Here is a 13,362-nt window from a genome sequence, read left to right on the forward strand (position 1 = left end):
TGTATTAACATAAAATAGTTTATTTATATTTAAAGATTTAACAAGGCAGGTTTTCTTGATTTGCAAAATCATGCTAAGGCTCTAAACTCTACAAGGTGACAAATACGTGCAACATGGCCAGGATTTGTACAACAAGCATTCTATGGTAACAGCAAAAACCACTTTTACATGGTCTTAAGGAAGTAGCTTATACCCACAGTGCACATGGACAATAAATGTCAACAGTACAAATCATACGGTAAAATAATTTGAACCTGAGGTATATTTTTCCTAGTAACAAAAAAAACTCCAAAGAATTTAGTGCCATACTAGAATTAGAATGATTAAAATAAATCTATTTGGTACTGTTTATCATGACAACATCTACTGCTGTCTGGATTAAACAGTGAAGAATATTAATTTGATTTATGAATTGGTGTAATCTTTATTCTATATAAATATAACTTGACATTGACAACTGTCTCACAGTTAAATAGCAAATTCTGATACAGTGTAAAACTGTACAGGAGTAGAATATAAAAGAAAGCACAATATAACAGTGCAAAAATAGAATACAAAATAAAGCACAGCATATAAGCACTGCAAATACTCTATGTATTGATTTATAGATCTGTAATGTGTGAGGCTTAACTTATAGGCATTTGAAACTAACATCTAAGGCTCCCTGAACCTTGAATTGATTTGTAGTTAATAGAATTAGCTCAGCTTTCAATTAAAAATCCTAAAAGAAAATTCAGAAAACAAAGTCTTAGAGTATCTGAAATTACTCTGGGCATACATAAATAGTGTAAGTTGTTGTAAAACAACTGAGGATATGTTGTCCTAGGATAGACAAATGTTGACAACTTATCACAAGCAGCAAGTAAGTTAATTCTGAAGAAAATTCTGTAGACTTTGTTAGCCCTTTATTGTGGCTTTATTTTCAGCAGCAGCAAACATTGCACAAAATCTTGAGTTTTCATTGGCAAGAAGAACAGATGGCTCATCAAATTCCATAACCTGAAACAGGATACAAAAATGGTTTTATTGAGCTAGAAAGCAGATTTGACTAAATCTGTGGCAATCAGTTCATTACATTTGCTACATTATGCAACACATTGTTGCATAATCTTTGAAAATAGGTTTGAGATTTTAAATTAGGAGAAAGTGAGGACTGCAAATGCTGGAGATCAGAGCTTAAAAATGTGTTGTTGGAAGGGCTTATGCCCGAAACGTCGATTCTCCTGTTCCTTTGATGCTACCTGACCCCACCACTACCATCTCTGGATATGTCCTGTCCTACCGGCAAGACAGACCCAGCAGAGGTGGCAGCACAGAGGTATACAGTTGGGAGGGAGTTGCCCTGTAAGTCCTCAACATTGACGCCAGACCTCGAAGTTTCATAGCTTCAGGTTAAAAATGAGCAAGGAAACCTCCTGTTTATTACCACGTACCACCATCCCTAAGCTGATGAATCGGTATTCACCCATGTTGAACAACACCTGGAGGAAGCATTGAGAATGGTAAGGGAACAAAACATACTCTGGGTGGGGAATTTCAATGTCCATCACCAAGAGTGGCTCAGCAATAGAATTACTGATTGAACTGTCGAGTCCTAAAGGACATATCAACGAGATTGGGTTCTGCGGCAGGTAGTGAGGAAACCAACAAGAGGGAAAAGACATACTTGACCTCATACTCATCAACCTGTCAGTATCGGTATAAGCAACCACCGCACACGCCTTTATGGGGATGAAGTCCAGCCTTCACAATGAGAACAATCTCCATCGTGTTGTGTGGCATTATCACTGTGCTATGTGAGACAGACTTCAAACAGATCTGGCAACTCAACACTGAGCATCCATCAGGCACAGTGGACCATCAACAGCAGCAGAATTGCACTCCATCAGAATCTCTGTAACCTCGTTTCGGCATAGCCACTCAACCATTACCATTGAGCTAAGGGATCAATCCTGGTTCAATGGAGTGAGTGAGTGCATGTGTGTGTGAGCATGTGTGGGGGAGGAGGGGCACGCCAGCAGCAGCAGCAAGCATAGTTGAGGATGAGGTGTCAACCTGGTGAAGCCACCAAACAGGATTACTTGTATGCCAGTCAGCAAAAGCAACAAGTGATAGACAGAGCTAAGCGATCTCACAATCAACAGATCAGATCTAAGCTCTACAGTCCCACCACATCCAGATGTGAACAGTAACGGACAATTAAATAACTCACTAGAAGAGACGGCTCCAGTCTTCAGCCAGTTCGATTCACTCCATGTGATAACAAGAAACTGTTGGAGGCATAGGATACTACAAAGGCTACAGGTCCTGACAACATTCTGGTAATAGTATTACAGTTTTTTGTGCTGCAGAATTTATCACTTCCGAGCCAAGCTGTTCAAGTAAAGTAAGAACACTGGCACCTACCCAAAAATTGCCCAAGCATGTCTTGTGCAGAAAAAGCAGAACAAATCCACCCATTCCATCAGCCTACTCTCGATCGTCAGTAAAGTGATGGAAGGGGTCATCAACTGTACAATCAAGAACACCTGTTCGGGAATAATCTGCTCAGTGATACACAGTTTAGGTTCTTCCAAGGCCACTCAGCTCCTGACCTAATTACAGCCTTGGTTCAAACATGGACAAAAGAGCTGAATTTCAGAGGTGAGGTAAGTGTGACAGCCCTTAATATCAAGACTGTATTCAACAGAGTGTGGCATCAAAAAGCTCCAGTAAAACTGGAATCGATGGGTATCGGGGCAACTCTCTGTAGTTAAAGTCATACCTGACATACAGGAAAATGGTTGTTGTTGTTGGTCAGTCATCTCAGCTTCAGGACATCTCTGCAGGAGTTCCTCAGGATAGTATCCGAGGCCCAACCACCTTCACCTGCCTCATGACGGACCTTCCTTATCATAAGGTCAGAAGTGGGTATGTTTGCCATTGATTGCACAATGGTCAGCACCATTCGCAACTCCTCAGATACTTAAGCAGTCCATATTCAAATACAAGATCTGGACAATATCCAAGCTTGGGCTGACAAGTGACAAGTAATATTCGCACCACACAAATGCCAGCTATGGCCATTACCAATAAGAGAAAATCTAACCACCACGCCTTGACTTTCAATGATGTTACTATCACTGAATCCCCCAGCATAAACATCCTGGGGATTATCATTGACCAGAAACTCAATTGGACTCACCACATAATCACAGCAGCTACAAGAGCAGATTGGAGGCTAGGAATTCTGCACTGAGTAATTCACCTCTTGATTCCCCAAAGCCAGTCTACCATCTACAAGGCACAAGTCAGTAGTGTGATGGAATATTCCCCAACTTGCCTGGATGTGGGTAGCTCCAACAACACTCAAGGCTTGACACCATCCAGGACAAAGCAGCCTGCTTGACTGGCACGACACCCACAAGCACTCAGTCTGTTCTCCACTGACACTCAAGTAACAGTGTGCACTATACACACAATGCACTGCAGAAATCCACCAATGATCCTCAGACAGCATCTTTCAAACCCTCAACCACTTCTTTCTAGAAGGACAAAGGCAGCAGATCCATGACAACACCACCACCTGCAAGTTCCCTCCAAGCCACTCACCATCCTGACTTGGAAATATATTGCCATTCCTTCACTATCGCTGGGTGAAAATCTTGGAATTCCCTCCCTAATGGCACAGCAAGTGACTGCAGCAAGTCAAGAACACAGTTCAGCACCACCCGTCTGAAGAGCAACTAGGGATGGGCAATAAATGTTGGCCAGCCAGCGATAATCACATCTCACAAATGAATAAATTAAAAATTGCCATCCTCTACTCATGTCCAGCTTTGTGATGGATAGCCCTCCTGCCAGCTTTGCATATATATCTTCTATGCGAGGGACTGGATATTTATCATGTGAAATATGGCTTACTGTTTGTTTAAAATCCCCACAAAGGCAAATCAAGATGTCAGACTTCACAATTGGTACAACTAGTGTTGCCCATTCTGCAAACTGGGCTGGTATGATGATTCCTTCACTTTCCAGGCTTCTGATTTCTACCTCTACTTTCGCCCATAAAGCAATAGGCACTAAGTCGGCTTTATAGAAGCATAGAATTGCTTCCTGGTCAACATGCCTTGACTCCTTTGATGGTCCTTAGGCCTTCCTGAAAAACCTCTGGATATTTAATTAGGACTTCACTCAGGCAGCCATTTTTTAATTGAAAAATGTTGAGCAATCAAGGTGAATCTTTCTCAACCAATTTGACCCCACTAAGCCTGGACCTGAACCTTTTATTACAATCAGTGGTAACTGAACCAGCTGCTTCTCAAAAGACTGGAACCGATGTTGTACTCTTAATCTTAAAAGGTTCCCAGTATAGGGACAGCAGCAGAATTGCACTCCATCACAATCTCTGTAACCTCGTCTCCCCAGGTTCCCCAGTCTAGCTAAGTGTTGCGTAAACCTAAGAGTTGGAATCCAGAATGAAATTTGTTAATGACTGGAATATCAACTCCCCCCCACCATTAGAAGCAGGTGACCACTTAACCAGACGTTTATTTTGATTGGTTCTGATTTAGATGTTGCTAATCAATTTGACTGTTCCAAACCAGATGTAGGTAGACTTTCCAGGGTGTGCACTCTTCTGGATTCCAGCCTATGTATTCTCTTACTCAGTTTAGGTCTAGTGTTACTTTTTTTGCAGTCTTAGGTCCGCATAGCAGCAGCAACTACAATGGCTTGCTGGCCTGAATCCTGAAGAAACTTTAACTGTTTGGCCTAAGCTTGGCTATGATTTAGGGTTTTTCTGTGGGCTGACGTAAGAGTCTCTGTTCAGGATATGTCTTGAGAAAGGTTATGCAATTGATGTTTCCCAAGCTCAGTTGGCTGGCGAGGTTGTCCACTCCCTCGGAATACTCTGCAACTCATATGCTCCACTTTCCAGTGATAAAGTCAATTGTGGTGCCTGTTGAAGTCCAGTTAGGTTTCAATTAGTAGGTGCTTTCGCATGCTTACGTCATGAACTCCACACACAAAATGGTCTCTCAGCATCTCATTAAGGGTTAAACCTCTGCCAGTCATCTTAACCTGGTTAAAAATCCTGATACAGATTCTCTAGTTCTCAAATTACCAAGTAAAACCGATAACGCCTCAGAATTAGAGTAATAATCCTTAACTAAATCTGTCAACTCTTGAAATTTTTTGGTATCTGGTGTCTGAAAGAAAGTCAAGCTCCTCATAATCGAAAAATCCGCAGGTTCACAAGCTGCCAGGAGAATTACTCATGCATTCTTTCCACATGCTTGGCCAAGTCTTTGATGGCAGGATTGAATGAGTCCAGCTTCCCAAATAATGGCATGATGTCAGAAATGCTTACCCCAACTCAAAGCTGACTGTTGTCAACAAACTTCTTCACAGTATGCTTTTCTTTCATTACCACTGAAATAACTTCACAGGAGCCAGCATCCCATCACCAAGTCACCCTTTATTTACATGTGGAGAGTCCAGGACACTGATCTAGCTCTCAGTGAGCAGGATGGCTGACACTCCTGTTCTTATTTGTTAGCCAGGTCTCCCTGATTGGGCTGGTCCAATCAGGGAACTCCTATTCTGTGAAATCCATTTGGCTAACCTTGTTACAATCACTATAACCCCGTTTGCTATAATCATTGTTTCTCTTGGTACTTTGACCCAAGTTTTTTGGTACCTAGGTACCTTGATAACTAAGATGGCATCTTGTGTGGCGACATCGCACACTTTTCACTATACTCCTATTATTCTGTACTTTAGTACATGTGACAATAAAATCTAAATCAAAATGTCACCTATGCTCTTCTAAACTCCAGCAGATCAAAACCTATGTTGTCTAAACTTTCTCCATAAGACAACTTGCCTACACAGACTGGTAAGCCTTCTCAACTGATTTCAACACATTCATATCCTTCCTTAAATAAGGTTACCAAGACTGTACACAGTATTCCAGATGCGGTTTCACAAATGCCTTGTACAACTGAAACATAACCTTCCCACTTTTCAATTCTCCTCAGTCTGTCATTGACATCACCCCATTTGAAGATCTCCCCTCCACAACTTCCCACCTCATTCCTGCAAAGTCCGTTTCTACCTTCTACCAAAATCCATGAACAACACAACCTTGACATACCCATCATTTCAGTTTGTTCCTGGTCTACTGAACTTACTTCTTTCAATCTTAACTCTTTTTTTAGTTCCACCCCTGCCTCCCGCCCCACCTCAGTCTCGTCCCACTTGTATTACATGATTCTTTTGATGCTGTGCATCAGTTCCACAATTTCCAGCTTTCTGGTCCTAACCATCTCCTCTTCACCATACTTGTGAAATTCCTCAACACATCCAAAACCCCCATCAGGATGGTCTGAAGGTCTCCCTACTTTGAAAGGGGGCCTGAACACTTCCCATTCACCAACACTCTCCATTTTAAATAAATTATTCCTGAAAAAGTCTTATGATTAAAGGTTGAGGGAGCTATTCTCATTGAAGAGAAGAAGGATGAGAGGTGACTTGACAAAGGTGTACAAGATGAGAGGCATAGATGGGGTTAATAGCCAAAGACCTTTTCCCAGGGCGGAAACGGCTATCACGAGGGGGCATAATTTTAAGGTGACTGGCAGAAGGTTTAGGGGAGATGTCAGAGATAAGCTCTTTACAGAGAGTAGTGGGTGCATGGAATACACTGCCAACAGTGGCAGGAGAGTCTGATACATTACAGACATTTAAGTGACTCTTGGATAGGCATACGGATGATAGTAAAATGTAGGGTATATAGGTTAGTTTGATCTTAGAGTAGGATAAAAGCTCGGCAAAACATGAGGGCCAAAGGACCTGTACTGTTCTACGTTCTAGTTTCTCCAAGTCAAGAGTTGGCTATGGTCACTTTTATCCCAATCACTTTTTGGTGTATGTGGAACATGTGGCTTCCTTCCACAATTCTTTCTCCAGTATATGAATGACATCATTAGTGCTGCTTCCTGCTTTAGTTTGGAATTGGAAAGATTTTCAATCATGCTTCCATTTTCCACCTTTTTCTCGACTTCATCTTGTCATGTGAATGTTGCCTTCCATTCCTTGACTTCTGTTTTCATTTCTAGGGATTGACTGTCGCAAGTATCCATTACAAACTGTGGACTTCATTTTATCACACTGCTTTGTGTCAGAACTTCATTCTCCTAATTTCTCCAACTCATTGTTTGACATTGCCAACTTCAACAGGGGCACCTCCAAAATTTTCATTTTATTTTTCAATTGAGGATTCCTCCATTATGGTTGAAAGGACCGTCAGCTGTGTCTGATGGTCCTTTTCATATTTTTGTACTCAACCCTTCACCTTCCTTCCAGAGCACGCAGAAGAACTACCTTGCTTTTTACTACTATCATGAATACCTAGTTTATACCTAATCTCCTTGTTACTACAACTAGCATTTCCTTTGTATTTTGCTCTTGGCATTGTTACCAGCTGTTCCACATGTTTCTGCTCCCCTTTTGTCAACAGCACAAAAACCATAATTTTCCAGCTCCCTCAATTCTGGAGAAGAGTCAATGGATTTGAAACATTAACTTTCTCTCTTCACAGATGCTGTCAGATGTGCTGAGTTTTAGATTAGATTTAGATTACTTACAGTGTGGAAACAGGCCCTTCAGCCCAACAGGTCCACACTGACCCGCCGAAGAGCAACCCACCCAGACCCATCCCCCTACATTCACCCCTTCACCTAACACTACGGGCAATTTAGCATGGCCAATTCACCTAACCTGCACATTTTTGGACTGTGGGAGGAAACCGGACCACCCGGAGGAAACCCACGCAGACACGGGGAGAATGTGCAAACTCCACACAGTCAGTCGCCTGAGGTGGGAAATGAACCCGGGTCTCTGGCGCTGTGAGGCAGCAGTACTAACCACTGTGCTACCATGCCGTCCACACCTTTTATAACATTATAGGATCAAAGAGTCAGAGATGTACAACATGGAAACAGACCCTTCAATCCAACTTGTCCATGCTGACCAGATATCCCAACCCAATCTAGTCCCACCTGCCAGCACCTGGCCCATATCCCTTCAAACCCTTCCTGTTCATATACCCATCCAAATACCTTTTAAATGTTGCAATCATACAAGCCTCCACCACTTCCTCTGGCAGCCCATTCCATACACGCAGCACCCTCTGCATGAAAACGTTGTCCCTTAGGTCTCTTTTATATATTTCCCCTCTCATCCTAAACCTGTGCCCTCTAGTTCTGGACTCCCCCACCTGAGGGAAGAGACTTTGTCTATTTATCCTATCCATGCCCCTCATGATTTTATAAGCCCCTATAAGGTTACCCTTCAGCTTCCAGCACTCCGGGAAAACAGCACCAGCTTATTCAACATCTCCCATTAGCTCAAATCCTCCAACCCTGGCAACATCCTTGTAAATCTTTTCTGACCCTTTTCAAAGTTCACAGCATCCTTCCGATAGGAAGATCAGAATTGCACACAATATTCCAAAAGTGGCCGAACCAATGTCCTCAACATGACTTCCCAACTCCTGTATTCAATACTCTGACCAATAAAGAAAAACATATCAAATACCTTCTTCACTATCCTATCTACCAGTGACCCCACTTTCAAGGAGCTAAGAAGCTGTACTCCAAGGTCTCTTTGTTCAGCAAGACTCCCTAAGATCTTACCGTTAAGTGTATAAGTCCTAAGATTTGCTTTCCCAAAATACAGCAGTTTCCGTGCTGTACATCTCTATGACCTCACATTTATCTGAATTAAACTTCAATTTTGGTGTCATCTACAAACTTACTAACTGTACCTCTTATGCTCACATCCAAATCATTTATATAAATGATGAAAAGTAGTGGATCCAGCACTGATCCATGTGGAACTCCACCAGTCACAGGCCTCCAGCCCTTTGTCTTCTACTGAGCCAGTTCTGTATCCAAATGGCTAGTTCTCCCTGTATTCTGAGATCCAACCTTGCTAACCAGTCTCCCATGGGGAACCTTGTCAAATGCCTTATTGCAGTCCATGTAGATCACATCTACTGCTCTGCCCTCATCAATCCTCTTTGTTACTTCTTCAAAAAACTTAATCAAGTTTGTGAGACATGACTTCCCACGCATAAAGCCATGTTGACTATCCCTTATCAGTCTTGGCTTTCCAAATACATATACATCCTGTCCCTCAGGATTCCTTCCAACAACTTGCCCACCACCGATGTCAGGCTCACTGGTCTATAGTTCCCTGGCTTGTCCTTACCGCCCTTCTTAAACAGTGGCACCACGTTAGCCAACCTCCAGACTTCCGGCACCTCACCTGTGACTGTAGCTGATACAAATATCTCAGCAAGAGGCCTAACAATCACTTCCCTAGCTTCCCACAGAGTTCTAGGGATTAACCTGTGAGACATGACAAGTTTGTGAGACATGATTTCCTACGCACAAAGCCATGTTGACTATCCCTAATCAGTCCTTGCCTTTCCAAATACATGTACATCCTGTCCCTCAACAACTTTCCCTCCACCAACATCTGGCTCAATTCATTTTCCTAATCATTTTGCTGTACCTGCATATTAGCCTTAGGTGACTAATGCACCAGAATACATAACACTCTGCAATCTCTCACAATTGAGATAATATGCTCCTTTTTCATTCTTCCTGCCAAAAGGACAACTTTACACTTTCCCACATTATACTCCATTTGGCACATCACTACTACTTTAACCAATCTATGCTTTCTGTATTCTCCTGGTGTCCTCTTCACAATTTAAGTTTTCTACAAATCTTAGTGTCGTCAGCAACTTTGGCAACCAGAGGTTCCGTCCCTTTGTCCAAGTCATTTATAACATTGTAAAAATTGAAGTCCCATCACTAATCCCTGTGACACACCATTAGTTAGGTCACTGCTACCTACTGTTTGCTTCCTGTTGACCAGCCAATCTTACATTCAAGACAAACTGCTGTCTCCTATACTAAGAATTTTCATTTGTAGTAATAATCTTTCAAATGAATCAATATATTCTGAAAATTGAAATACAATATATCCAAAAGTTCCCCCAGACAAAGGCCATTTGGCCCATCAATTGTGCTTCACTTCTTTTTCAATGAGATCATGTTCTTCACTTCAACTTCCCTCCTTACCCCATAAAGCTTGATTCTCTTAATGATAGACGAAAAATTGCAGTATAGAATTCCACCCTCTGCAGTAAAGAATTCTTCTAAAAATGTTACTTCCTCAATGAACTCCAATAGATTGCTTAAACATGATTTCCCTTTCACAACACCATGTTAATTCTGGCGGATTATCTTGAACTTATCCAAATTGTCTGCTATAACTTCTTTAATAATACTCAACATTGGTACTATGGCAAATGTTGAGGTAAGTGGCTTGTTGATTGGCTACTTTCTGTCTCCTTCCCTTTTTGAATAAAGGAATTGTATTTGCTATCTCCAAATCCAATTGGAACGTCCCCAAATCTAAGGAGTTTAGGAAAATTGAAACCAATGCCTCAACTATTCACTGGTCATGACTTTCAAGACTGTAGGATGAAGTCCATGTGGGCCTCGGCACTTGTCAGCCCATAGCTCCAACAATTTACTTAGTACTACTTAATTGAGACTTTTCTCTTTCCTTTCTATTTCCAAATTTGTGGCTGTTTTGCGGATGCTATTTATTGCTTTTTTAATAAATTCTGATCAAAAATGCCTGTTCAACTAATATACCATTTCTTTATTTTCTATTGTGATTTTCCAGACTTGCCTTCTATAGGACTCACATTCACTTTGTTAACTCCATGCTTCTTTAAATGTTTATAGGATCTTTTACCATCTGTTCTTCTATTTCTAGATGGCTTTCTTTCATACTCTAAAATCTTCTTAAATTTTTATTACTTTTTTTTGTTATTAATAGTCTGACCAATCTACTGCGGTATCATCCATATTTGCACAATTATATGTTTTGAAAATTTGTTAACCAGGGATGATGAGTCCTCGCCTTGGATTTATTCTCTCTCTTCGGAATGTGTCTATTCTGTATATTCTGAAATGACCCTGTAAATGCCTGCTTTTCCATTGCATTAATTTGCCAATTTACTTTAGTTCTGCTTTCATGCCCTCAAATCTTCTGTTTTCATTTTTAGGAACAGTCGAGGACTCACTCTTCTCTCCCATAAACTGAATGTAAAATTCAGTTATATTATGGTCGCTGGTACCAAGGACCACCTTAATTACGAGATCATGAATTACCCTTATCTTGTTGCATAATACCAATTCCAATAAAGTCTGCCTTCAGGTTGGATCCAGAATATGCTGTTCTAAGAAACAATCTCAAAAACATCCCATGAGCTTCCCATCTAGGCTGTCTTTGCCTAGTTGACATATCCAGGCAGAATGTAGATTAACATCTCTCATGATTCCTACCAGATAGCCAATCTTATGGCTGTGCATTTCTGACAAGCTCCTATTATTTTTGTTTTAAATTCTACACTAATGTGTTAGGTTCTTCCATCATTCAGGATGGAGATATTTGTGAAGCCTCTTTCACTGAGTTGTTTCAATGTCCATCACTACTCTCAACCAGATGTGGCAGGATTTCTGAGCTTAGATCTGATCTGTTGGTTGTGGGGTTGCTTAGCTCTGTCTATCACTTGCTGGTTAAGCTGTTTAGCATGCAAGTAATCCTGTTTAATAGCTTCATCAGGTTGGCCCCTCATTTTTAGGTATGCCTGGTGCTGCTATTGGCATGTACTCTTGCATTCTCCATTGAACCAGGGACGATCCCCTGGCTTGGTGGTATTGGTTGAGAGGGAGAAAAGCCAGGCCATGACGTTGCAGATTGTGCTGGAGGTCTATTCTGCTGCTGATGGTCCACAATGCCTCATGGATACCCCGTCTTGAGTTGCTAGATCTGTTTAAAATTTGTCCCGTTTATTATAGCGATAGTGCCACACAACACGATGGTGTGTATGCTCAATGTGAAGGCCGGATTTCAGCTCCACCAGAACTGTGCAGTGGTGACTCCTACCAACATTGTCATCATTGAGAAGCATCTGCAGAGTGTTAAGGATGAGATCAAGTATATTTTTTCCCTCTTGTTGGTTGCCTCGCCATCTGCTGCTAACACAGACTAGCAGCTATGTTCTTTAGTGCTGCTGCCAAACCACTCTTGGTCGTGGTGATCATTGAAATCTCTATCCAGAGTACATATTGTGCCTTTGTCACCCTCAGTGCTTCCTCCAAGTGTTGTTCAACATGCTGAAACAGTGACATATCACCTGCCCTGTCATCCTAACTGTATTCTAAGTAACGATTTAATTATATATTTATTTTTAAAATATAGTTTATTAACTTGACCACCAGGTCCTACACTATTTTGAACCTTAGAAATCGAATAGTTTTTTGCCAGCCGATAAAGGGATCCAAGAATATGGAGAGAAACTGTAAACAGTGTACTGAGATGGATGATCAGTTATGACCATACTGAATAGCAGAGCGGGGTTGAAGGCCTGAATGACTTACTACGGCTCCTATTTTTGGTGTTTATATGAATTAATCAAAATCACTTACCAGATACTCACTAAGTATGTAGCTTCCACTCCTGCCAATTCCCAGATGCTGAAACAATTAGGAAAAACAGAAACAAAGAGACACCTCTTTTCTCTAATTCCCCATATTACCCAATTTTTGCACTCTGTTGTAAGTCATACTTAAGCATTAAGTCACACTGACTTGGCTCACTGTAGATATTCCTGAAACTCGGCTTTGCTGATGCAATTACAGAGGAACCCATTTAAAGGTGCTTCTTTGATTAATTAAACCTAACTACTCTTCCACTGGAGAATTTTTAAAACCCTGATTAAGGATGGCAACTTTAGCATTTAATTAAGATTTACATTTTAAATTCCAATGAAAAAAAGAAGTATATTTGTACAAAAGGTTTTTGATTCTCTTACCCATTGACTGCTAACATTCAGTCCTAGGTCAAAACAACCTAGCTGTCTAGTTTTACATGCTCCTAACACAAAAGGCTGGGCTGACGCAGTTACACAGAAAATAGTTTCGGCTGCTTCAATAGGGTACTTCTATTCAATCATTCCATAAAGCAAGCCTACTGTATGCAATCTTAAAAGGTGATGATTGTCTGTGAACCGAATTTATTCTGATTTTGACAATGCACTCCAGTTTGTTTAAAAGAAAACATTTTTTTCAAAAGTCAACTAACTCTATTTTACCAGAATCACCACATCAGGTGACTCAGTTGGCAAATCTCTACATATTAGCTTTTATTTATTGCCTTCCTTAAGAAATATTGCTTGCCATTTCCAAGAAGACCATCCACATATTTGATAGAACTTTGGCATGGCTAATC

General features: G+C 41.1%; 1 protein-coding gene across 3 annotated transcripts in view; it reads right to left on the reverse strand.

Annotated features, from left to right (window-relative positions):
• Window positions 1-13,362, reverse strand: part of abcc5 (ATP-binding cassette, sub-family C (CFTR/MRP), member 5) — a 130,516-nt gene continuing 117,154 nt past the window's right edge. For all 3 annotated transcript variants that reach the window (XM_060834728.1, XM_060834729.1, XM_060834730.1), the window contains one exon: window positions 1-999. In XM_060834728.1, the coding sequence (XP_060690711.1) occupies window positions 898-999 (102 nt within the window). In that variant the 3' untranslated portion in view covers window positions 1-897. The remainder of the gene's footprint in view (window positions 1,000-13,362) is intronic.

The sequence above is a fragment of the Hemiscyllium ocellatum genome, chromosome 13 (assembly GCF_020745735.1).
Source record: "Hemiscyllium ocellatum isolate sHemOce1 chromosome 13, sHemOce1.pat.X.cur, whole genome shotgun sequence".
In the NCBI taxonomy this organism is placed as follows: Eukaryota; Metazoa; Chordata; class Chondrichthyes; order Orectolobiformes; family Hemiscylliidae; genus Hemiscyllium; species Hemiscyllium ocellatum.